We start from the raw sequence: 22,842 nt of genomic DNA, 5'->3' as shown, positions 1-22,842 counted from the left end.
TGTGCGCTGAGTCACACATGCTGAGTCATGCATGCTGAATCACATGCGCTGAGTCATGCCTGCCTCTACCATGAGCCACCGGCTCAGAGCAACAGGTGGTGTTATTCAGAGGATGAGCTCCCACCTCACACCCATTTGGCTCAATCTGAAGCGCATGCCGACATCCCAACACATGTGTTTTTCAGTGTGTTTTTGTGCGGGGACTTCGAGTGGAGCCTGATGAGTCGGATGGCAGACAGAGGCACTGTGATGGTATAAGGGTCTTCATGGGAACCGTCTTCCGGAAGGACCAGCTAAGATCAACCAATGAGGAGGCACATCTGCATTAATGAGTCATAACCTCACCTGCTCCCCTAGACTGTTTAATAAATCAGTGAATCATGCTGATAAACGGTGGCATTTAGGATCTCCATCCTCGTAGTGACGTCCGTTGGTGAAGGACGTGTCTGGCAGCTCTCCAGAGGGCTGTGATAATATAAAGTTATAATGACAGACATGTGGACCTGTATAGAGGTATGAGGCATGTGGAATTGGCACACTATACCAGCAGGTATTCAGGCTAGGATGTGGTATTACATTGTGGAGGGTTGGGGTTCAGCTGAGGGTATGAGAGTGAAGAGCAGCTGGTCTGCTGTTTATGGAGCTGGACTTTTTCCAGGAGGTTGCGAGATCCAGTCCCTGCGGTGGAGTTAGTGTTGGGCTGTAGACATGGGGGCTCTGAATGGATAATGATGTGAAAGCAACATCGAAGGCTAACAGCTGAGCTCCCGCAAAGCAGATAATAGTGGTAATTATAATAACGAGGCTGAGCTGTGGGTGGAGACTTGGGGCGAGGTTAGGGGCAGGCCGGGGAGCGGCGGGGATCTTGGCTTGGGGAGGTGCGGACGCGGCCCTCTGTCTCGAATATCGGCCGTCAGGCTGCGTGCCGCCAGAACCAGCGGAGCGATGTGAGGTCAGCGAGAAACGTCAGGCCGGTGCCAAGCACAAATTAACAAGTGAGCAGACCCCCGCCCTGCTCCGGTTATGATGTCCTGCTGGTTTTACCCCCGTCCCTTTGCGTGCCAGGAGGAGACGCGTAGAAGCGTCGCGGCAGACTGTAGCCCTAAGTTCAACCCTGATCCAACTTGTCCCAGTTCGGTCTCACTGTCTGAGGAGAGGTGTGAGATCTGTCTCTGTCTGGGAAGCAGATTTGGGCCCCTCCCCCTTCTCATAGGGCGTTCCAGAATACCATGTGGTTGGGGAGGTCTCTGTGATGGTGGGTGGGGTCGTTGTCGTTTATGAATGGCTGGGTCTTGTGCCTGGAGGGGCAGCAGGTCTTCGTGGACAGCTAGCCTTCAGCTCCAGAATCTGATTGGTTCAGACAGCCTTTGTGGACCCTCTCATTGGCCCACTGAGGAATCTCAGTTTGCGTGATGTCAGCAGCTGATGATAAGGGAAAATAAAAACATGATGCCTGTGATTGTGAGCCAGTCTGTCAGCACCTCGGGTTTCAGTGCATGTCAGTTCCGTGTTTCTGTCTGTCCGGCCAGGCGATTCTGCTTTTTTTCTCCATGTCGGGAATGCGGTTTGTAGCCTGCTGGTTCAGTTCTTCACGGCTGGCGGCCATTAATAGGGTCTGCTGGAGTCTTCCTTGGAGATGTCTAGGCTACCCCAGGCTGCAAGAGAAGTCTCTGAATTACTGGTCTGCCTCTTTGAGCCGTTCGCCAGTATGTGAAAAACCTGGCCCCCCCTCCCTCATTGTGGTTTCAGTGTTTGTAGAGATTTTGATGATTTCTCCAGGTGGAGGGGCTCTTTAAATGGAAAGACTGGCTATAAAAATGCTGGAGGATGCTGCTACCATCACCACAAATGCCAGCAACAGAAGGCCAGAGAATTACTTTCAGTGGGCAGATTATGGGTAAGAGCCCATTTTCTAGAGCAGTATTTCTCAAACCAATCCTTGGGGATCCCCAGACAGAACATGTGTTTGCTCTGTCCGGTAGAGAGCTGCCAGGGAGCAAAACCGTAGACCATCTCAGGTTCCCTGGGGACTGGAAGGTACTGGGTTTAGGCAGGTGCCAGATCATGAAAGATGGTTTCCAGAATGGTGGCATGAGGCATGACCCGTGATTACGGGCTGTTGGGGCTACTGGGGAAAGCTACCACTGAACGTCCATCCTAATGCTTTTGACACATGACCTTGTAATCCGCAGAGTGATCATTCCAGTTTGGAGCAGGACGTGAGCACGATGGGTGGCGAGAGCTTGAACTGAAGGAGAAGGATGTGAGGGCAAGTGGCAGGCTGAGGGTCAGACGCCCAGATGCTTGCGGTTTGAGCTCCCCACGCAATGTCACTGCAGACTCAAGCGATGGCTTTTAAAGGGCCGGTAGGCTTTTAAAGGGCCGGTAGGCTTTTAAAGGGCCGGTAGGCTTTTAAAGCCAGAATGGATTGAAAAACCACACGGGGAGCCAAATTGATTTAGGGGGCTGGGAACTGGCACCTTCAGCCTACATGTCTCCTCTCGCAGAAAACTCCCCCGATCTTTCCGAATCCAATTTACGTCCACGTTTGAATTCTCTTCCTTGGGCCAATTCCCTCGGTGGAAGGGACGGCGAGGCCAGTGTGTCAGAAATGAAATAAAGTGCAGCTTTTTCAGTAGGAGCTCCCATCCAAGCATTGGTGATGGTCCATCTTGATTTTCATTCTGTGGCTGTGGTTTAGTGAGGCCGTCTAGGCTGCAGCCGCAGACACAGCCCATCCTCACTGCTGGGCCAGTAAACGCCTAGCTCCCCTCGGGAAGGGGGGGGCGGGGGGGTGGTGCTTTCCTTGGGGGTTGTTGAAACCTTCCCAGTAAGACCTCCTCATGGGTCTCTTTTACGGGTTCCAGTGCTGGACGGGACCATTTCCCGCACAGCTGGGTTGGAAGTCCGGCTCCCCACTGTTTCCCCTCTGCTGGGATGTCGGTACTGTGGACAGGACGAGAGGGGCTGGACGTGGCAGGAAATGTGCCCCCTGTGCCCGGTCACCTTGGCAGCGGTATTACTCAAGGTTGGGCCTGGGGGCATATTTAGCCCCCTGATCCATTGCCATTGGTGCGTGGGACACCTGTGTTAGCAAACCCAGACCAAAAAATCAGAGTTCGGACCCTGTCTCATCTGAAGCTTTGTACATGTAACTATGCTCCATCTGGTCATGCCTGGAATTAGATGGCGTTCGTTGGGAGGTGAGGGGAGCTGCCTCTAGAGGTGATAAAATCAGTGACTGTTTCCCCTGACGAGGTGGAGAACAGCTGGAGGAGACGCGGGCAGGGGCCAAAGTGAAAAAACAGCACAGGGAGAAGGAACATCAGAGAGCTGTGTTTCTGATTTAGAGAGTGACAGAAGCCATTCTCAGGCCGGCTCGCTAGTTTAGCCGGAAGCTGTAGTGTAATTAGACAAACCTCATGCAGACAGGCAGTAGAGTGGACGACCATGAGGACCTGAAAACATCTGCAGGATTGCCAACTCTGGTCAGCTGGCTGGAGTGAGATTTTCAATTTGAGACAAGTCTGCACACGCATTTACATGCATGTAATAGTTTTATTACCTTGTAAATAGTCTATAGGGTTTGCAAACTACCCCAATACCTTTGACGCAGCTAATTTTACGAATAATATAGATTTGCCGTAGGACTCGAGAGTTGGCAGCCCCATGTCTGTGAGCATCTGTGTGGATCCTGGTGTTGCCCCCTTTGCTTGCAAATATTTCTCCTGCCCTGTTCTCCACATCTGGTTTGCTTCCTCGTTCCTTACCTGTAACACCATCAACAGGCTCACAAGCTTTTTCTATGAATGCAGCAGTAAGGCGAATGTTGGTCTTTGTAAGATTTTAGCTCAGCAAACAGAGGTTGGCTGTGGATTTCAAGGTGTTCCATTCTTTTTTGCACACTGTCACCTCTCCCAAGGGGGGAGGGTCCCTCAGGGACCTGCAATGCATCCTGGGAAGCAGCTGCAGTGGGCAGCAGCCTGGGAAAGCCATGGCTCTGCTATCCTCATCAGACAGGAAGTGCCAGTGGAGGCGGTCACAGCGACTTGCAGCCACATGACGGGCGTGGCATGCCGGGGGGGGGGGCGTGGGGGGATGTCATCAAGGAGATAAACCCGTAGCTGTGATATATAGCTGCCCCTCCAGATGGTTTACATGTTGCGGTCTCTTTAGTTGAGTGAGCCCCCCCCCCCACCACCACCTCACCTCATAAAGGTAACCTGTGAAAGTTACTGTATACGCACTGCAGGCCGTAGAGGCCTGTTTCCGTACTCTGGGCAAAGTGAATAAAGCCCACGGCTGGGTGTGAGGGAACATTCATCTGTCCTGCCTGCCCAGCACCTTGTTAGCCCCGACACAGTTATATAATGGAGTCACAGAAAAAGCTGCAGGTTCAGCTTTGACAAGGCCCGACCTCTTCAGTGTGCATCACAATCTCCTGTCATTTCACAGCACAAGTCCTTCACCTTCTGTGACTGTGTCCGAATGTCACACATTCGGGAGATCCGTGGTCAACAGGCTCCTTTAAGGCTTGGCTGAGAAGCCGGGCTGAGGTTTGACCTCAGTATAGCCAATCACTTGCTGGCCTTTGTTACCATGGCAATGAGGACCAGCTGAGGGCCGGGTGGGGTCCCCTGTGGATGCAGCTGTCTGTATCAGCAGCACTGGGTCTAGGAGAAGCATAGGCTGCCTTTCTGCCCTATGGAGCCCAAGAGCAGTGTCAGTCACTGCTGTGTTTGTGTGGCAGGGGAAACATGGCCCCCGTACAGCCCTGGAAGTGCAGGCCGGACCGTATGAATATTTGTTTTCCCTTCAGAATGGCTTTCTCACCATTCTCACCCTCCCCAGCATAGACCATCATTTTTACACCTGTCAGGGGGGGGGGGGGGTGATAGACCCAGTGCTGCCTTTGCTCTGCCAACACTGGAATTTGAGTAGGGGACCTTCTGCCTTCTGCACAGTGTTCTCCTAACCTACACATATCCTAACCCCCCCATATTTCCTATGTAATTAATCCAAGGGAATACAGCCTACCTAGGGGGGCTGTAAGGTCTGTCTATTTACCAAAATAATATGAGCCTCATACTTTAGTCTCTGACAAAAGGGCAAAACTCCTCCAGTTGGACAGGAAGCTCTGGAATGGGCAACTATATGGATAAAAATATTGGGACACCTGGCCATTACACCCACAGGAACTTTTATGACATCCCATTCTAAATCCATAGCCATTAATATGGAGTTGGTCCCCCCTTTGCACCTATAACAGCTGCCACTCTTCATTCCAGAGGTGTTTAAAGGGGTTGAGGTCAGGGCTCTGTGCGGGCCAGTCAAGTTCTTCCACACTAAACTCACCCAACCATGTCTTTATTGACTTTGCTTTTAGGGCTGCAACAGACATCTCTTTTGATAGTCAAATAATATATTGATTATTGAAACAAATAATCGAGTAGTTAGATGAATCGTCCAATTACCAAATAAATTTAGCTTGAGGTTGTTTCATGCGTTTGCCAACAATCAAGACAGTAAAGCTGAATACTTTATTCAAAAATGCACTCTCTTAATGAGTGTTCCTGTTAATACAAAAGATAAATAAAATATCCAATATCCATTGGTCGTGTTAAAATTTTAAACCAAGGATAATCAATGTAGCAGCAATTAAATTTACCAAAACATCAATTTACATCAGTTTTCCCTAAATCATTCCCTAAATCACAACTTGCACTTTGTATTAGTCTATACTGTATACATGACATCAGTCTAATACAAAGCAAATCTCTCTCACTCTGTTGCTATGTTTGTTACTCACGCACTACAACTCCAGCGAAACTCTCATGATTTTAGTCCAAGAATGGAAATTTTTCTGTGTTTTTGTTTTTGAAGCTGGCCTAGCGCTTTGGATAATTTCTCTCAAGTGAGCAGTAATATCAAAACATTATAACACGCGTGATGATATCACCAAATGATCGACTATTAAATTAGTTGGCAACCAATTTGGTCGTCGATTTTAGTCGACTAAGTCGATTAATCGTTGCACCTCTACTTGCTTTGTACACTGGGGCACAGTCATGCTAGAACAGAAAAAGGGTCTTCCTCAAACTTTTCCCACAAAGCTGGGAGCATAGAATTGTCCAAAAATGTCTTGATATTGCTATGTGCCTGACATAAAGATCTTATTTAAAACATGCTAAACGGATGCAAGGAATGCTGGGAAATTGCCCACTATCACCTTTTTTTTTGTATGTAACCACAAGCACAGCAGCTATAAACATTCCTATACCTACACACATAAACTAGCCCATTTTAGCTCTTGTGGCTCCAGCCATTTTTCTTGCATTTAAGATCCGCCGTGGGATGGTTAATTATCACTCTCCCCAGCCAAAACAGAGCTCTGCTGCGAGCCCAGCGGAGTGTGATTACCTCGGTGAACTGCTCTGCTGCAACAAATTTCTCTCCACGTCGTCTAGCACAATGCATCTGTAAAAATCCCAGTCCAATGGTCATTAAGTTCAAACTGAAGTTTGTCTGCTTTTGTTTTACTTACCGGGCGTAGAGCAAAGGGGGATTCATTTGCACCTCGTTTGCATAATGGCAGAATTGTAGAAATTAAAGTTGTTCTGTACGTGATGGTAGATTGTTGTCTCGCTGGGTTCATGATGGTAGTTAGCGCTCGGACCGAGGCGAGTGGAGGGGAAGGGGCTGCTCCCCCAGGATGCTATGGCTATTTACCCCCCTCCCACAAACCTAACACAGAAGTTGGCAGGGATTCTGCCTAGTCTAAATAAACAGAGTTATCGGTCTAATTTCCAGTGCCCAGGCTGAGATGCGTTCGGAGGGGGTGTTATTTAGACGTACCATGGAATCTCTGGTGGGGGGGGGGCATGCCAGAAGCCACATTTACCCATAATGGCGAGGGATAGTATCTTAGCACAATAGCATAATGGCAAGTCTAATCGCTCTCTGCTGTTTAGTCCTGCACAAAGGTACCTTGTCAGACTGTCTCCTAACCCCCTTCCCCAAGGTTTATGGGCAGGACCTCATGCTTCACATAAACCAGATGCTCTCCTTCCACGAATCCCTCCAGTGGTGTAGGGGCCACTCACTGACCATACTGCAGGCACAGCCCCCAGATGGTGATCACACCCCCAAAAGCTCGATGGGCCGCAGTCCCTCCCCAAGAGCTCATCTTATACAAACACAGTTATCATCAAGGTTATCACCTAGCAGTGATTTAACCCCAGAGCACAGCGTCCTCTGCGTTTCATACCCACAGGTGTCTCATATATTTTTATAATCTTGGCCAAACGGTTTGCTTATGGAGTATCTGACAGGATGGACATGTAGTACTGGGAGCTGGTTATTTTTACTTCATTTTTCAGAGGCGATAATGGCTTTCAAACAAGGGGTCAGTATTACAACTATGTGCAGAATAAAGTGTAAACCATATATCAATGATTTGTAACATAGTCAGCCATGAGTTTAAAAGGTGAATGAAACCGTCACTCATTCTTCCTGGCTATTTTTCCCCAGCTTCCCCTAATTCCTGGGAATGTTAGGAGGATTGGTCGATGTCGTCAGGATCAAGATGCTCCATTTAATTCATGTGTGTCTAGTAAAATGTTGCCATTTAGCACAGTGATATGGAGGGAGGATCTCGTCATGCTTGATAACCGTTGGAAAGATGGGACAAGATCCCTGACGTTGTTTTTTTTTCACATAGGGTTTTAAAATTCTTTTTCAGTTTCATTTTCGCCAAGCTGGTGTGGAGGAAGCCACAGCTTAGTAATTGTCAGCCCGGGTGGTTTTCCTATTTATTTATTTTTGGTATGTCCTCATGCCGCAAAACGTCGGCTCCAGAAAAGCCGTGGCCATTAGTCCTGCCGCCAGAGATCGAACGACCTCATGGCCTGTAATTTTGCGACCATTGCTTTGATGTCACTGAGACTTCTGGGTTATTTTCGGTTGCTAGATGAGCATATAACGCCCCGGGGCTGTACGTTGCTCTTGTTGCCACGTGCTACAGGCAACAACACTGGGTTCCCTCACGCCCAGAAATAACCGTGTCTCGTGGTTTATATTCATGAAAATAAGTTGTTTGTCATAGAGGCCTGCCCCCGCATTTGTTGACTTTGTATCAAGGCCTAACCAGACTGGGGATATTCTGGAGTTTTGCACTCCTTCAGTAACTAGGTTTGAATAATAAATGCTAAGTCCAAAGGTAAAGCTTTCAGATTCTGTCATGAGTGAACTGGTGCGTAGTGTTTTTTCAGCGAGGGACAGCTGATTATATAATCAACCAAGAAAGCTTACATGGAGGCAGCTGAAGCCAAGAAACTGATTCCCTCATTATTCTAAAGTGAGGCCTCCATGCAGTTTGTCACTGTCCTGCAGGGCATCTCAGGTGAAAAGCTGCAGGTCATGTAACACTTTGGATGTGGACTCAAGCTTTGTTTCCTTCATTCTGTCCCCTAGCTCCGCTCCCACCCTATCCACATTCCGAGCTTCCACCCCCTCCCCTGTCACGATGGTCATCTCCGCTGGACCAGATATAGTCATAAGTATGCTTCCACATTGCTTTTTCTGGTCCTGCGGAGGCTGATGGGGTGTCCAAAATATACTCCAGGCCTTTTTCTCATAATATACAGCTAGACCGTTTGAAAGTGAGCAGAACGTTACGTCTGCCAAATCAACGGGCGGTTCGCTAAACCGTCTGGCATCGAGCCCCCTGGGTAGTAAAGTTGATTTCAATACTTCTTTGACGGAAAGGCAGTTTTCACAACTACGTCGTGTCTACGGCATGGGAATGCCAATTTCGAGCTGGGGAGCAAGTCAGACAAATAGGAGCATTTGTTCTAAGCATCCATGCCAGCTTCCCGCCACGTATCGGAACCGGTTTTGGGAAGGGATTCCACACCGGACTTTAGAGCATGGTTCTGATTCATGCACAGCTGGGGCCTAAATTGAGAGACACGTTCACACAGGAAGGCTTTTGTCCATCTGCTAATACGCGTGACTGTGACAGTCCGAGCGTGATTTTGGACTCCTAACCAGAAGAGGAGTATTCTCAAGGCACTGTTCTTACAATGGGTGGCTCTGTAAACCATCGTGGTACTTCCTGCTGTGCTGACCTCATCTGATCCATAGTTGCCTTCAACTTTGCTTGCATGTTCTCAGCGTTTTCCTCGACCATGATGGCCATGATGGCACTGCCTAAATTAATCAAATTTCAAATCTTACATTGAGTCTTGGGCTGGATATATCCTCTGAGAACTGGGCGATTGATTTATGGATGGAGTCCTCTAAGCTGGGCCCTTAGCGCCTCTCCTGTGACAAACCAAAGTGCCTCTTCCTCTTCGCAGCTTGCCGTGATCACTAGCATCTTTGGCCAGACACTTTAAAATAACATCCAGGGCCTCCCCCTGAACAAAATTCCTCCCCGATCCCTGCCAACTTGGAATTCATGCAGATACTTGTAAGAGGAATTAAATAAGCATAACATGATGTGGTTGTATCCAAAACATTGGAGCACTTTTGTCTCAGAGACTGGCAGCACTTCCTGGGTTTTGGGTACCCAACTAAATGCCACATCAATGGCAGCACTTCTTGGGGTCTGGGTACCCAACTAAACGCCACATCAATGGCAGCACTTTTTGGGGTCTGGGTACCCAACTAAACGCCACATCAATGGCAGCACTTTTTGGGGTCTGGGTACCCAACTAAACGCCACATCAATGCCATCACTTCTTGGGGTTTGGGTACCCAACTAAACGCCACATCAATGGCAGCACTTTTTGGGGTTTGGGTACCCAACTAAACGCCACATCAATGGCAGCACTTTTTGGGGTCTGGGTACCCAACTAAACGCCACATCAATGGCAGCACTTTTTGGGGTCTGGGTACCCAACTAAACGCCACATCAATGCCATCACTTCTTGGGGTTTGGGTACCCAACTAAACGCCACATCAATGGCAGCACTTTTTGGGGTCTGGGTACCCAACTAAACGCCACATCAATGGCAGCACTTTTTGGGGTCTGGGTACCCAACTAAACGCCACATCAATGCCATCACTTCTTGGGGTTTGGGTACCCAACTAAACGCCACATCAATGCCATCACTTCTTGGGGTTTGGGTACCCAACTAAACGCCACATCAATGGCATCACTTCTTGGGGTCTGGGTACCCAACTAAACGCCACATCAATGGCAGCACTTTTTGGGGTCTGGGTACCCAACTAAACGCCACATCAATGCCATCACTTCTTGGGGTTTGGGTACCCAACTAAACGCCACATCAATGGCAGCACTTTTTGGGGTCTGGGTACCCAACTAAACGCCACATCAATGGCAGCACTTTTTGGGGTCTGGGTACCCAACTAAACGCCACATCAATGGCAGCACTTTTTGGGGTCTGGGTACCCAACTAAACGCCACATCAATGGCAGCATTTCTTGGGGTTTGGGTACCCAACTAAACGCCACATCAATGGCATCACTTCTTGGGGTTTGGGTACCCAACTAAACGCCACATCAATGGCATCACTTCTTGGGGTTTGGGTACCCAACTAAACGCCACATCAATGCCATCACTTCTTGGGGTTTGGGTACCCAACTAAACGCCACATCAATGGCATCACTTCTTGGGGTCTGGGTACCCAACTAAACGCCACATCAATGGCATCACTTCTTGGGGTCTGGGTACCCAACTAAACGCCACATCAATGGCATCACTTCTTGGGGTTTGGGTACCCAACTAAACGCCACATCAATGGCATCACTTCTTGGGGTTTGGGTACCCAACTAAACGCCACATCAATGGCAGCACTTCTTGGGGTCTGGGTACCCAACTAAACGGCACATCAATGGCAGCACTTTTTGGGGTCTGGGTACCCAACTAAACGCCACATCAATGGCATCACTTCTTGGGGTTTGGGTACCCAACTAAACGCCACATCAATGGCATCACTTCTTGGGGTTTGGGTACCCAACTAAACGCCACATCAATGGCAGCACTTCTTGGGGTTTGGGTACCCAACTAAACGCCACATCAATGGCATCACTTCTTGGGGTTTGGGTACCCAACTAAACGCCACATCAATGCCATCACTTCTTGGGGTTTGGGTACCCAACTAAACGCCACATCAATGGCAGCACTTTTTGGGGTTTGGGTACCCAACTAAACGCCACATCAATGGCAGCACTTTTTGGGGTTTGGGTACCCAACTAAACGCCACATCAATGGCAGCACTTTTTGGGGTTTGGGTACCCAACTAAACGCCACATCAATGGCAGCACTTTTTGGGGTTTGGGTACCCAACTAAACGCCACATCAATGGCAGCACTTTTTGGGGTTTGGGTACCCAACTAAACGCCACATCAATGGCAGCACTTCTTGTTCCTGTTTACTTTTGTTTTCATTCTTTCAGTTTGACCTCGGATTAACTGTGTAGGTCTGTTTGCCGAGCAATATGGTCTGTTTTTAAAAAAAAAGAATATTCTAGTTGACTCTAAGACATTCCTTAATGCAGCTCTAATTCAGTTTAGTATTTGGATCAGTGAGGGAACGCTATGTTTGCCCGTTTCAACAATCAGGGATACTTTTCAAGTCCCCCCGGGAATTTTTGAGACATTACAATAAAGATTCTGCTCAAGCCTGAACATGTGGAACCGAATAATTACGATTGAGTTCTGGCAGAACCCTTGCTCTTGTTCCAAATCAATCTTATGATCTGTATTCGGCCAGCACCTTGGCTGATCCAGGGCTGCTTTTTTTCGAGGCCGCTGTTCGCTCCAGCAGACTAACATGCCGCTGTTCCCCTTCTGCACTCCCTTAATGGGGTGTACAGAGTGGGCCACAATAGTCCCAGTGAGCAATGAGGTTTCCATGCTCATTTTTGTGCTTTTTGTGTCCGGACCAAAATGCATCTCCCAGTCAGGTGTGATTTGTTATAACACCTTTATGGTTCCCTCAGGTCCCCCGCCACCCCCCCCCCCCCCCCCACCAATCCCCTCAGCTTTTTTCAGGGTCATGCCACGAAATTTTCTAAATATAAGGCAGGCAGCAAAGAGCTGGTTTACTACACGTCTGTCCTTCCAGACCTCCAGGCACAGAGTGGAGGAGCCCAGACTCAAAGTGTCTGTGCCTCTGGAACCACCGTGGGGCTGCTGCCTGCTGTCAGGCTCGATTGTTTAGACAGACGATGCAGAGCCAAGTCTCTGCTCCTGCCCATCCAGACGCCGGCTTCGGGTTCAGCATGCAGGGCCCCTGCCATCCTCCTCAGATCCTCAGCTGTCCCAGCAACTATCAGGGAGCTTCCAAAAAAGCGGCATAATGAAAAAATTAAATTAAAACAATCCAATCTGTGGTACAAATGGCCTCGCGTGGCCTACTGTGATTCACTGATTCTCTGTGTACGGGGGCCTGGACCATAGCTGTAAGTGGCGCCAACCACGGGGTACTGAGTGCAATGTATCGGTCTCAGGATTCCAGAGTTACAGGGAGCGCGTGCGGAACGTGCGGTTGAGCATTGGGAGGCTCGTCCAAGCTGTTACGAGGATGCATGGAGGAAACGTTAGATGGAAGACTGACTCTTTCCGTGGAGCCAGAGCCGTTTGCCCGCCGCTGGGAGACCTCCCGTGCCTCTTGGCATGCGTGATGATTTCAGGGCATACTTGTCTGACACTCGAAATGCTGAATGTGTTTAGAAAGTGGACTTGTTTGTTTGTCCATTTGTAACACGTCCCCCTGAAGGCCTGGCATGTGTTACGTAGCCGCGCCGAAATGTATAACATTCCTTGTTTGCACTTTTCATGTGGATCGTGTTTGGAGTGTGTTTGTGTAACCGTGTGTTTGTTTCTTCAACAAGACATCAAGTGCGGTTCTTTTGCTTAAAAAAAGCGGGGGGGGGGGAACCCAGATATTCTTGAATTACTGGAGCACTTGCCAGAATGCAGCGGTTTGCAGAAAAGCATGGTTTGTCCATATCGTTTAAAAGACCACAGTCCCTTTGCACCACCAGGCACTGCGTTGGGCCTGGTCTAAATTCTCCTCAGAGGCTCCTATTCGTTGAAAACGTCTTGAGGGGCTCCTATTGGTTAATGCTCTCCAGGGGTTGCTATTGGTTGAAAAGAAGAAAAACTTTCATTCCCAGCTTATGCTGGCCTGTAATAAATGTGAAGCAGTTGTGAATCCTTTGGCACCTAAAAACACCCTGGCTCTTCTCCCCAAAGCGGAGCCATCTCAAAAGAAGGACTGGAGACAGATTAATTCCCTACAGCCATCAAATTAATTTCGGCAGTGTGGCCGACTAGCACCAGCCAAAAAAACAATAGCAATCTAAAAAAATGTACTGATAGGAAATGATCTGTTCTGAGTGTTGCCCCCCCCACCAGCTATCTGGCAGCTCCTTGCAGCCCAGTGAGCCGGAATATCGTGAATGAATCTTTAGCCTCCCGTCGTTACACAGAAAAGCAATACTTACTGTGTCATTCAGCTAGATTATGTAACCAGGTGCCATCTATACAATTTCCAAGATTCAGTGTTTTCTCACGGCCATGTGATCACTCTTTCCACCCGTGTTGTTCTCTTTGAATTCGCTTGCAGTGCCTCTTTCTCTTGGGATGCTAATGGCATCATTGGTGGACATCAATTCCAGTGGTTCCATGAGCCAGAAGTTATGTTCTCTGGCAAACAGCAGCCTCATTTTTCAGCAACACACAAAAACAGTTTATAGCTGACTCTACTTTTAATCACTTATAAATAACTGTTAAGGATAAATATTATTCCTTCAAGCCGTGGGCCTGGCCACACTGTCCATGTTAACCCCTAGTTTCACCACTTAGCGATCATTTTCCTTAGAATCACCCCCTGAGTATCACACTGTGGATGTGGATTGTATATATTTATATGTTTTATGGCAGATAATGGTCAATCCCATGCAAAAAATTCAACAGGCCACGATGAAGACACACTCACCCATCACTGTGTTAACCTGGGTCAGCAGGCACAAGAAGCTCTGGGATTGAGGCGGGCCAGTCCTGTTTTACAAGCTGGGCTACAAGTATGATGTAATGGTGAGATGTACCTTGTTTGGAGGAAGTATCATGACACATTTCCAAAATAACTGCACTGCGTAATGATTGGATTGGGTACAAGGCAAGCTTTTCATATTCTTCAACCCTGGCTTTTCGTTTTGTTTGCTAGTAACTCGTTTTTCCTAACATGGTATTAAAAAAAAGATATTTTAGTATTTGCCAGATATCAGGGTAGGAGTAGAACCTTGCGAGTTCACCTCTTCAGCGAGGCATCTGTATGTTCTGCACCCAGACTGGGGAGTGGTCGGCGTGTAGGTCCTGCTGCAGTGGGCTCGTGTGTGAACGAGGGAGACTGGTGGAGGGTATGTGAGGAACGCTTCTGGCTTCTTGACTACCCTCTGTCCGAGTCTCACACACCTTTCTCCAGTCTGGACAAGAACTGGAGCCTAACTTGTGAGCTTTTGTTGGATTTCCCGTCTCAGTTCCTGCAATGCAAGTAGGCTTATATAAGCAGTGGTTCAAAAACACTCTATAAACTACCAGCAGCAGAAGTGGAATTTCATCCAGTGAAATAAGCCAGTGCAAGATATATTTTTCTTACCCGTGGCTTCTGAGGCTGTGGTTCCGTGGTTTTTTTTTTTTTTTTTTAATATACTTTTCAATAAAATTCTTCTAGATAAGACGCACAGTGTAGAGTAAACATAGTATGTGAACCTGGGACATGTTCTCTTATCCTGGGTTTAAGTTTAGGAACTGCCACTTATGTTTCCATACTGACTGATTCTGCTGGTATATTCATAATCTTATATTTCCAGCATTACATAGAAGAAATTTGGCACATAGGTGCCCACTGTGCTATAATATCTCCCTGTGAGGCTTTTTCTGGCCTTGTCATTAGGAGAAACGTTAGATCTCTATTACAGGCCTCTTGACAGCCGGTGTCTGGCTTGTAGAGAAGAACCGAAGGGGCCGGCTTGTAAAAGCCATTCGGCCGAACAGCTGCAATGTGGAACCACCCCTGCCCCCCCCCCCCCCCCCAACAGGCACACCTTCCACCAATCACCCATCAGTCTCGTTACAGTACCCAGTCAGTAGCTGAGTACAGCTGTCACACAGATTAGCTGTCATGCACACACCTCAGTCATAGGTATGATCATCATAATGCCACAGTGTCCCTGATACAGGGAAAGGAAAACAAAGTGTATTTTTTTGCACACCCCCTCGGGCATAGTGCAAACATCATGCACCTATGCCTGAACGGTGGAACACTGCACTCTACCTGAGAGAGAGACTCGTCGCCCTTGCATTTTACAGGGTCTCATGTGGCTCTCATATTGTCCTCGAGTGCTGGAGAATTCGTTAATGTGGCTAGTGTAGGCTGCCTCAATGGTCTTTAAAGGCAATCGTATGCAGCATTCAACAAACACAGCCCACCCTGTGGGTGAGTTGGACACCTTAGGAATACATTGCTGGGGGGGGGGGGGCGGGGGGTGGGTGGGTATTAAGGAGCGAGAGAATCCCATATCACAAGATTTCACTTTAAAGAAAAAGGCAAAGACTAACAGACTAGCCCCGAGAGAGAGAGAGAGAGAGAGAGAGAGAGAGAGGGAGCAGTTCAGGAATGGCTGAATGTGTTTCTGCTAATTCAGTAATTTCACATTGCTTTATGTTTTCTGTTTGGTCTTAATGTGTCTCACTGCTGTAATCATAAATTGACTTTAATTAGAATAATATGTTGCAGTTTTGATTCGGAAAACATACTTTCTGATGTCTTAAGCGTACTAAGAAAAAGCTCAGCTAAAAAAATAAAAAAGCAGATGTTCGGATTGTATTTTTCACTCGGCTACATTGTGACAGCTGAGGATTCCTACTAATAATTCCTCTAGCCTTGAAGCACCAATGACATCAAGCCACTAGAATATTACTCCCCTTTCCAAATATAGAGATGACACAGGTTAACTCATGATACAGGGATATTTTGATAGTAAATATACCATCTGGCTCAGCCCAGGAAGACGAGAAACTTATGAACACTAGGTGTCATGGAGACAGGAATGGAAAAAGGCCGTCATGACAGGGCAGGCTCTGGCAATTTGCGTGTAGCGCAGATAAACGATGTCTGGGCTTGTTTTTCACTGTCATTGATGACAGAGCAGGAGTAGGTGCAGCCAGTTCTGATGTGAACAGCTGTCATCCAGAGCTGGAGCTCTTTGACAGGAGATGTTAGCAGAGGAATGCTGGTGTCATTAGGTATCAGGCCATCTTCCGTTTGTTTCCATTCTTCATTTCACTTGATTGTTGTTTTCAAAATCATAGTTACAACTCCTAAAACGTCAGACAGCTCAAGGGTCGGATAGCGTACCAAGAAACTCAATCAGTATAGAACCGACGACTTCCATGTCTTGTGTGAGGAAGGTCATTTTTGTTGACCATGCCTGTTCACTTTACACTTATATGGTATGGGGCTACCATATGGCCTTCATTAAGGAGATGGTTTCTTGCCCTCTCTGGATCTTTCTCTCTTCAGCCCTGACTTGTGGACAGGTGCCACGCTTGGATCAGGGACATCGGGAGACAATGAGACACAGCTGCTCAGCGATTCACATCTTGCACCTGCATGTTGGGCTCGTTGTTGAAAATTTCTCCTTGTTTTCATACCACGGTCCGGGCACATGGTCGGGTGGGTATCACCATGTCCCAGTGGTGCCTGTAATTAATGGCCTCATGTGACCATTCCTTAATTATCGTCTGACCAAGATCCTGACGTTCTGCTCTGTGTTCTGGGCATGTTTGTAAATTCTTCCAGGAGCCATATCTTCTGCACAGACCACTGTCCCTGGGGGCATCTTCAAAGAGAAGTTTGCTTTAAGAACTCATTGCAAGTGTCCAAGATGTGCGAGAGAAAGGGTTGCACTAGGCTGGAGATGAGTTTGCAGTCACTTGCTCACCATAGTTCAGAGGTAGGAAGTTCAGGTGCAGAAAGTACAAATTCAAAACAAGATTTTGTTTCAACAAACCAGTTGAGTACCCTGTGAATGTGACTTTTATACTCTTTTATACAGCTGATAGGTTGAAATAAAATCTTGGTTTGGATTTGTACTTTCTGCACATGAACTTTCCACCTCTGCATTCTTTCTGTTACAAACTTGCGGGAGACTATGTTAGAGCAGCAGGTGCCAAACAGTGAAGCCATCAAGTTCCTTGTTTAATGCTGATTAGCGATGACTGGTATTACGTTAGCATGCCTTTCATGTTTTCAGTTAATTAACAAGGCACATGGCTTTCTGAGCTCTAACAGATGTAAATGAATCACAGCAGATCCGACCGGAATTTAGTATTCTTGATCCAATTATAGCAAAACGTGCTTAAAAAAAAACTATCATAAAAATCCAGTTTTATCTATTAAAGTGTGTTAGCAAATGCTATGACCTCATGTAAAATGGTTTTTGTTCATGCTCATTCACAACGACAGGCGGAGTCATTTGGGGTTGTTTTGGACTGGGCTGCTCAGCAGTATGGGCACGTGTGTGCAGAAGGGAGTCAGAGCTCTATCTTCTCTGATTGGCAGGACGCTGGCGAGACGTGGCCCGGCTGACACCTCCTCTCAGCAGACCGGGACGTCTCGGACCGTGAAGCGCTACCCATCATCCACTGGGCCCATCACCTCCAACGCACTCCCCAGCACTAACGGCAATGGGCAGCCCCCGGGCCGCCACAGGGCCCCCACTGCAGACCGGGCCACCGAAACTCTAAACAATGCCGTCGTCCCAGCAGGTAGTGACCCTGCACTTGGCCATGCGTGCTTCCTTTATCGAAGACTGCAGCCCTGCTCCTGGAGGTCTACCACTCTGCAGAGCTTAGGTGCAGCCATAATTTAACACACCTGATACAGATAATCAGGCCCTTCAGTTGCATCTCAGTATCAGAGCCAGCTTAGCTTCCATATGGCTGGCTGTAATACTGAGATGCTACTGAAAGGTGTGATTATTTGTATCAGGTGTGTTAACTTAGAGCTGAACCTAAGCTCTGCAGGGCGGTAGACCTCCAGGAGCAGGGCTGCAGTCTTGTTCCTGGATGGAAATAGATAACATGACTCCTAGCCTTTCCCCCATCCTATTGATCTGACTCTTACTGCTGCCTCAGTCCCCTTCTCTGGGGGCCGGAGTCAGGCACTCTGCCTGGGAGCCACTCCTGAACACAGGATACAGACGTACAAGCTTAGCTCCGGATCCCAAGTCCGCCTGCAAGGGCTTTCATCCCCGTTGCGAGGGTAGTTTTAGCTAATACCCCTCCCAGCCCCCAACCTCCCCAAACACATCTAAGCCTCCCCTTAACTCCCTCTGGTGGGGGGTTCCTGCATGTACAAATATAGGGGGGCAAATTGCAGACATGCCAAAGGTGTCGGGCCTCCACTCCGCTGGCATTGCTGTCCTGCCTTCCGTAACTGTTTCCTCTCCCAAATCCTCAGAGCCATAAACACAATCTGTTCGTTTTTTTTTCTCCGCCCCCCCTATCCCTAGTATAACAGAAGTTGAATAGGTTCCCAGCATTACACAACTTTCCCACTGTCGTGCACCTCTTCCTAACGATAACGACCTTGGCGGCGCGCCCGACTGTCGACTGGATCGTCTCCGCTCCCGCCTCATGGCCCTGTGACACATCCTTCCCTCATAAGCATAGTGTGCCCCTGCCCAGATGCTGCTCCTGCACGCGAGAGCACACACACACACACACACACACGCACTAGTGCGCTGACATAGACGCACACACATACTCTCACACTGAAGCCTCTCCCTCTCCTCCTCCGGCTCCCAGAAAGCAATCTCGCTGCCTTGGACGATGTGTCTCCTCGCTGGCCTCTCGGTCTTCCTCCTCCTGCACCTCCTCACCCAACCTCTGTCCTCCCTGCCAGGAGCCAACCTCACCTCCAGCCTGGACCGTATCAAGATCGTCTTCACCCCGATGGTGTGCCGGCGGATCTGCAGTGCTAACGGACGCTGCCACAACAGCTGTGAGAAAGGGGACACCACCACCGTCTACAGCGAGAACCAGAGCCAGCCTCCGAAAAACCAGGGCTTCCGCCTCTGTGAGTGCTGCCCTTCCTCGCACTGCTCCTCCTCCTCCCATCGCTGTCTCACACTCTTTCTCCTTCTCGCAAACACGCTGTGCTGCCTGTGAAAGCTGACGCTTTAGTGACCCGCCAAACACAGTTGCTAGCGCTGCAGTTCCCTCTAATACCTCTGCATCCTAATATTTTAATGGGGGAAAAAGTAAAATGGGACAAATTCCAGCTTAAAAAAGTGCAAGGTAGCCATAAAGTCCTGGAGATTAGAGCGTTCGAGAGAGGAGTCAAATACTCTGTTAAGGAGACGGGGATTAAAGTAGCACGTTTCCTGCGAGCTGCTAAAAAAGGGGATATAGGACCATGCACGTGGATTTGGCTTCTCTCACGTTCCAGACATGCAGCCCCCCCCCAACTCCCGTCTGGATTGGCCCCCACCCCTCAAGGGGCTCCAAATTAACCGTTTAATGTGCCGGGTGGCCATGAGATGCCGCCTCACCGCAAAGAGGGATTAATAAGGATTACATTAAGTCGGGGATTTAACCGCGGGCTTTACCGCAAACCACACAGGGGACGTGGTCCTCGCGCCGGGGGAGCGATGCCAGCAACCACATACCGGGTTTAACGAGAGCCGGAGAAGCTCACACCCCCCACGCTGCTAAAAGCCTGGGTTCGCACTGAAATTTACCTCAAGAGTAAGTCCCACCCCCCCCCCCAATACCACACACACAGCAACTCCCCATTTATATTTAAAAATATTTCTCATTTTTCCGAATTTACAGTCCCATTAATAGGCTTTTGGAAAGCGTTAAGAGACGTGAAACGCTTCAGTTACTTGGCAGCTGTCCCTGCCCCCCCTCTTCCCCCCCCCACGCACTGAAAAGTAACCCCTAGGATCTTGTTGCTCATCTAAAGCATTAAAATAACATTAACGGACAGAGCGCTGTTCCACTGCCTCTTTGTTTCCTTTTAGTTAATTTTTTTAATGTCGGTAAATGGAGTTCCATTGGTGTGCAGCCGAGTACATTTTTATTGTCGTTGTTATTCTCCGCTGGACGCGTCGGGGGCAGCGAGTGCTTATGTCATGCTGCTGTTATGCTGCTGTCGGACGGCAGGAGCAGACAGGCTCATGTAAGCGCCGAGTGCTTCGTTCCATCCTTTCACGGTAAAAAGTTACCCTGAGCCGAGATGAACACTCAGGGTCCTGCGTCTCTGAACAGACGTCGGCCCTCTGCAGCGGTGCTGAAGTGGGGGGGCCAGCCACTGCGGGGGATGATCCTTTGACGCTACGACGCAAACGGTGCCGCGGGAGGTGGAGAGGCGGGTGTGAGTGTGCTTGGGGGAGAGAGGAGGTGAGCGGAAGGTGAAGCTGTCCGGCAAAGGAGTGAGGCTCAGGTTCGAGGAAATTAGGGGCTCTTTGTAGTCAGTAATTTAGCCCGAATGTACAATCAGAGGGGCCCTTCCTTTGGGCTACAGCAGGGGTGGGCAATCTTATCCGCAAAGGGCTGGTGTGTATGCGGATTTTCGCTGCAACTAATTAGATTACTAATTAGAGGACTGATTGGCTGAAGAGTCCTCACACCTGGGTTTGAACAGCTGACCTACAGGTTATCCCAGAAACCTGCATACACAGCGGCCCTTTGCGGATAAGATTGCCCACCCCTGGGCTATAGTGTCAACTCCAGAAGCAGAAGATGTGGCTGGGGGCGTCCTGAGGAAAAGCTGGGACGGCTTCGCAGTGTCAGTGTTCATTTTGTAAGAAAGAGGTCTGTATGCCTCCGGGCCTCAATCCCAGAGCCGTTACCTGCACTGCATCTGCGTGACCTCGACAGCCAAGCTTCGCTCCTCACTTTGCATCCCAAGAGCAAGAATGCCGGCCCCTGACCGCTGCGTCGGTGCCGCCCACATGCCAAGCGGCCTCGCGTCGGAACCCGAGCTGCAGTCAGTGCTCGTAAAAGGCCTTCTTTTAGCAACCAGGTCACGTACATTTTTCAGTCTCTGGCCTTAGAATCTGGAACTGAAAGCAGGTTGGATTGGAGGCATCCTATAGGTCACGACCTCAGGTGTGTAGGATGGTTGTAATCCCGAAGGGGGATTTTATTTATCTCTGTCAGGCCCACCTGCTGAATGTCAGCGCGACCTGCATACCTCTCAACATGTCTTTCTCTTGTAAGATTACAAGCAGTAAATTTAATCTACATGGAGACACAAAGGCCCCTTTTTAACTTCTGTAAAATCCATCCTTGGACGTGGGAATAGAAATGGTCCTGCAAGGGGCCAAATGGACTCCATCAGCCCAAAACCATGTTTACAATTGAGTATCCAGTTCCTTGGTCTGCGCCCCCCCCCCCCCCCCCCCCCGACCAAAGCACCCCCGGGCATTCTCAGAATTTGGGCAAGTCCACTTCAAGCTGATACAGATGACTTTTTTGGCAGTGCACGCGACTGGCGGGGGGGGGGGGACGTCGCAACGATTGGGCATTTTGGTGCTAATTAAGCCTGCGGGGAGGGGCAAGATCCTGTGGGATCATGGGGGGGTCTATAATGAAGGCCCTGCCTGGGCTATTTCAAAGAGGCGGCCTTTAATGGGAGGTGCAGCGCTGTGGGCGGAGCTTGGTAAGGGAACACCCCTCCCATTAACCTCTATTACCTCCATCTTAAACATCATTATCTTAAACTTCTCCACTGCTTTTCATTACCGGCCCGGTTGCCACCAGCTGTTTTGCTTGTGTAGATGCGTAAATCAAGTGACTTTGAGCCCTGAGCACTCATACGCTCCCAGTTGCTAATCACCATTCCCCTTTTCCAGACTTCTGTCAGATCCCCTGCATGAACGGGGGGCGCTGTATCGGGCGGGACCAGTGCTGGTGCCCATCAAACTCCACAGGGAAGTTCTGCCACCTCCCGGCTTCACCCCCAGCGAAGCCCCCCTCCCCAAGGAAGCAGGCTGGCCAGGCGGGACACAGCTCCTCCATGTACACCCTCCCCCTCTCCAACCAGCAAGGTAAGCACCAGTTACCGAAGGGAGAGGTGGTGCGAACCCTGAACGCAGACAGTCTGGACACGGTCACAGTGAACACAAAGAATCACGAGGAACAGAATGACACTGAACAGAGTCTCTACACCCTGGGAATCCTGGCCATACACATTGTGATGTGTTTGTAACACTTTTGTGGAACTGTTTTTGTTTCTGTAACGTTTATTATGTAATATATTATGCTGTCCATGTCACCCTCCAATACTGACCTCCCGCATCAGTTTGGGTTTTATGCTGTTTCTCTGCTGTCTTTAATTCTCTGTCCTGATTCAGCCGTGAAACGCCCAGAGCCGCCTCTTTTCATCGCTGTGAAAATTTGTGGAGCACAAATTAACTTCTGATCAGATCAGATCTGACACAGATTCCACTCTGCCTTGCCCCCCCTTCCCCCCTCTCAAGCACGTGCTCTCCTGCTGCATCATGCCACAATTAAAGTCAGCTTTTATTCTGGCTGTAACAAAACGGGTGTGCGTTTCAAGTGCTCGTACTGTCTGCAGACTGCTATTTATCAGCAGATAAACTTTGGAAGCGCAGTGGGGCTCCCTGATCGATGTTGACCCTAATAAGCCACCAGCAGCCGTAAACTCTTCTCCTTCCTGTCTTTCTCCTCCCGCTTTTACCCCAGTGCTGGCAGAAGCAATAACATCCTGGGTGTTTCTCGGGCCAAACAACATCTGCGAACGGCTACTTCACCGTGCAGGCATGCCGTCCT

The 22,842-nt window shown here is 48.9% G+C and overlaps 1 protein-coding gene across 3 annotated transcripts in view; it reads left to right on the top strand.

Moving 5' to 3' along the window:
• The window catches only part of LOC111852403 (latent-transforming growth factor beta-binding protein 2), a 93,520-nt gene that overhangs the window by 23,100 nt on the left and 47,578 nt on the right, over nt 1-22,842 (top strand). For 2 of the 3 annotated variants that reach the window (XM_072699248.1, XM_072699247.1), the window contains exons 4-6: nt 17,600-17,805; nt 18,944-19,117; nt 21,903-22,097. In XM_072699248.1, coding sequence (XP_072555349.1) covers nt 17,600-17,805; nt 18,944-19,117; nt 21,903-22,097 — 575 coding nt within the window. Of the gene's footprint in view, nt 1-17,599; nt 17,806-18,718; nt 19,118-21,902; nt 22,098-22,842 lie in introns of those variants that run through there. The other variant, XM_072699249.1, reaches the window with a different exon arrangement.

The sequence above is a fragment of the Paramormyrops kingsleyae genome, chromosome 14 (genome assembly GCF_048594095.1).
Source record: "Paramormyrops kingsleyae isolate MSU_618 chromosome 14, PKINGS_0.4, whole genome shotgun sequence".
Classification (NCBI taxonomy): Eukaryota; Metazoa; Chordata; class Actinopteri; order Osteoglossiformes; family Mormyridae; genus Paramormyrops; species Paramormyrops kingsleyae.
This window is presented reverse-complemented; position numbering and strand designations above follow the sequence as displayed.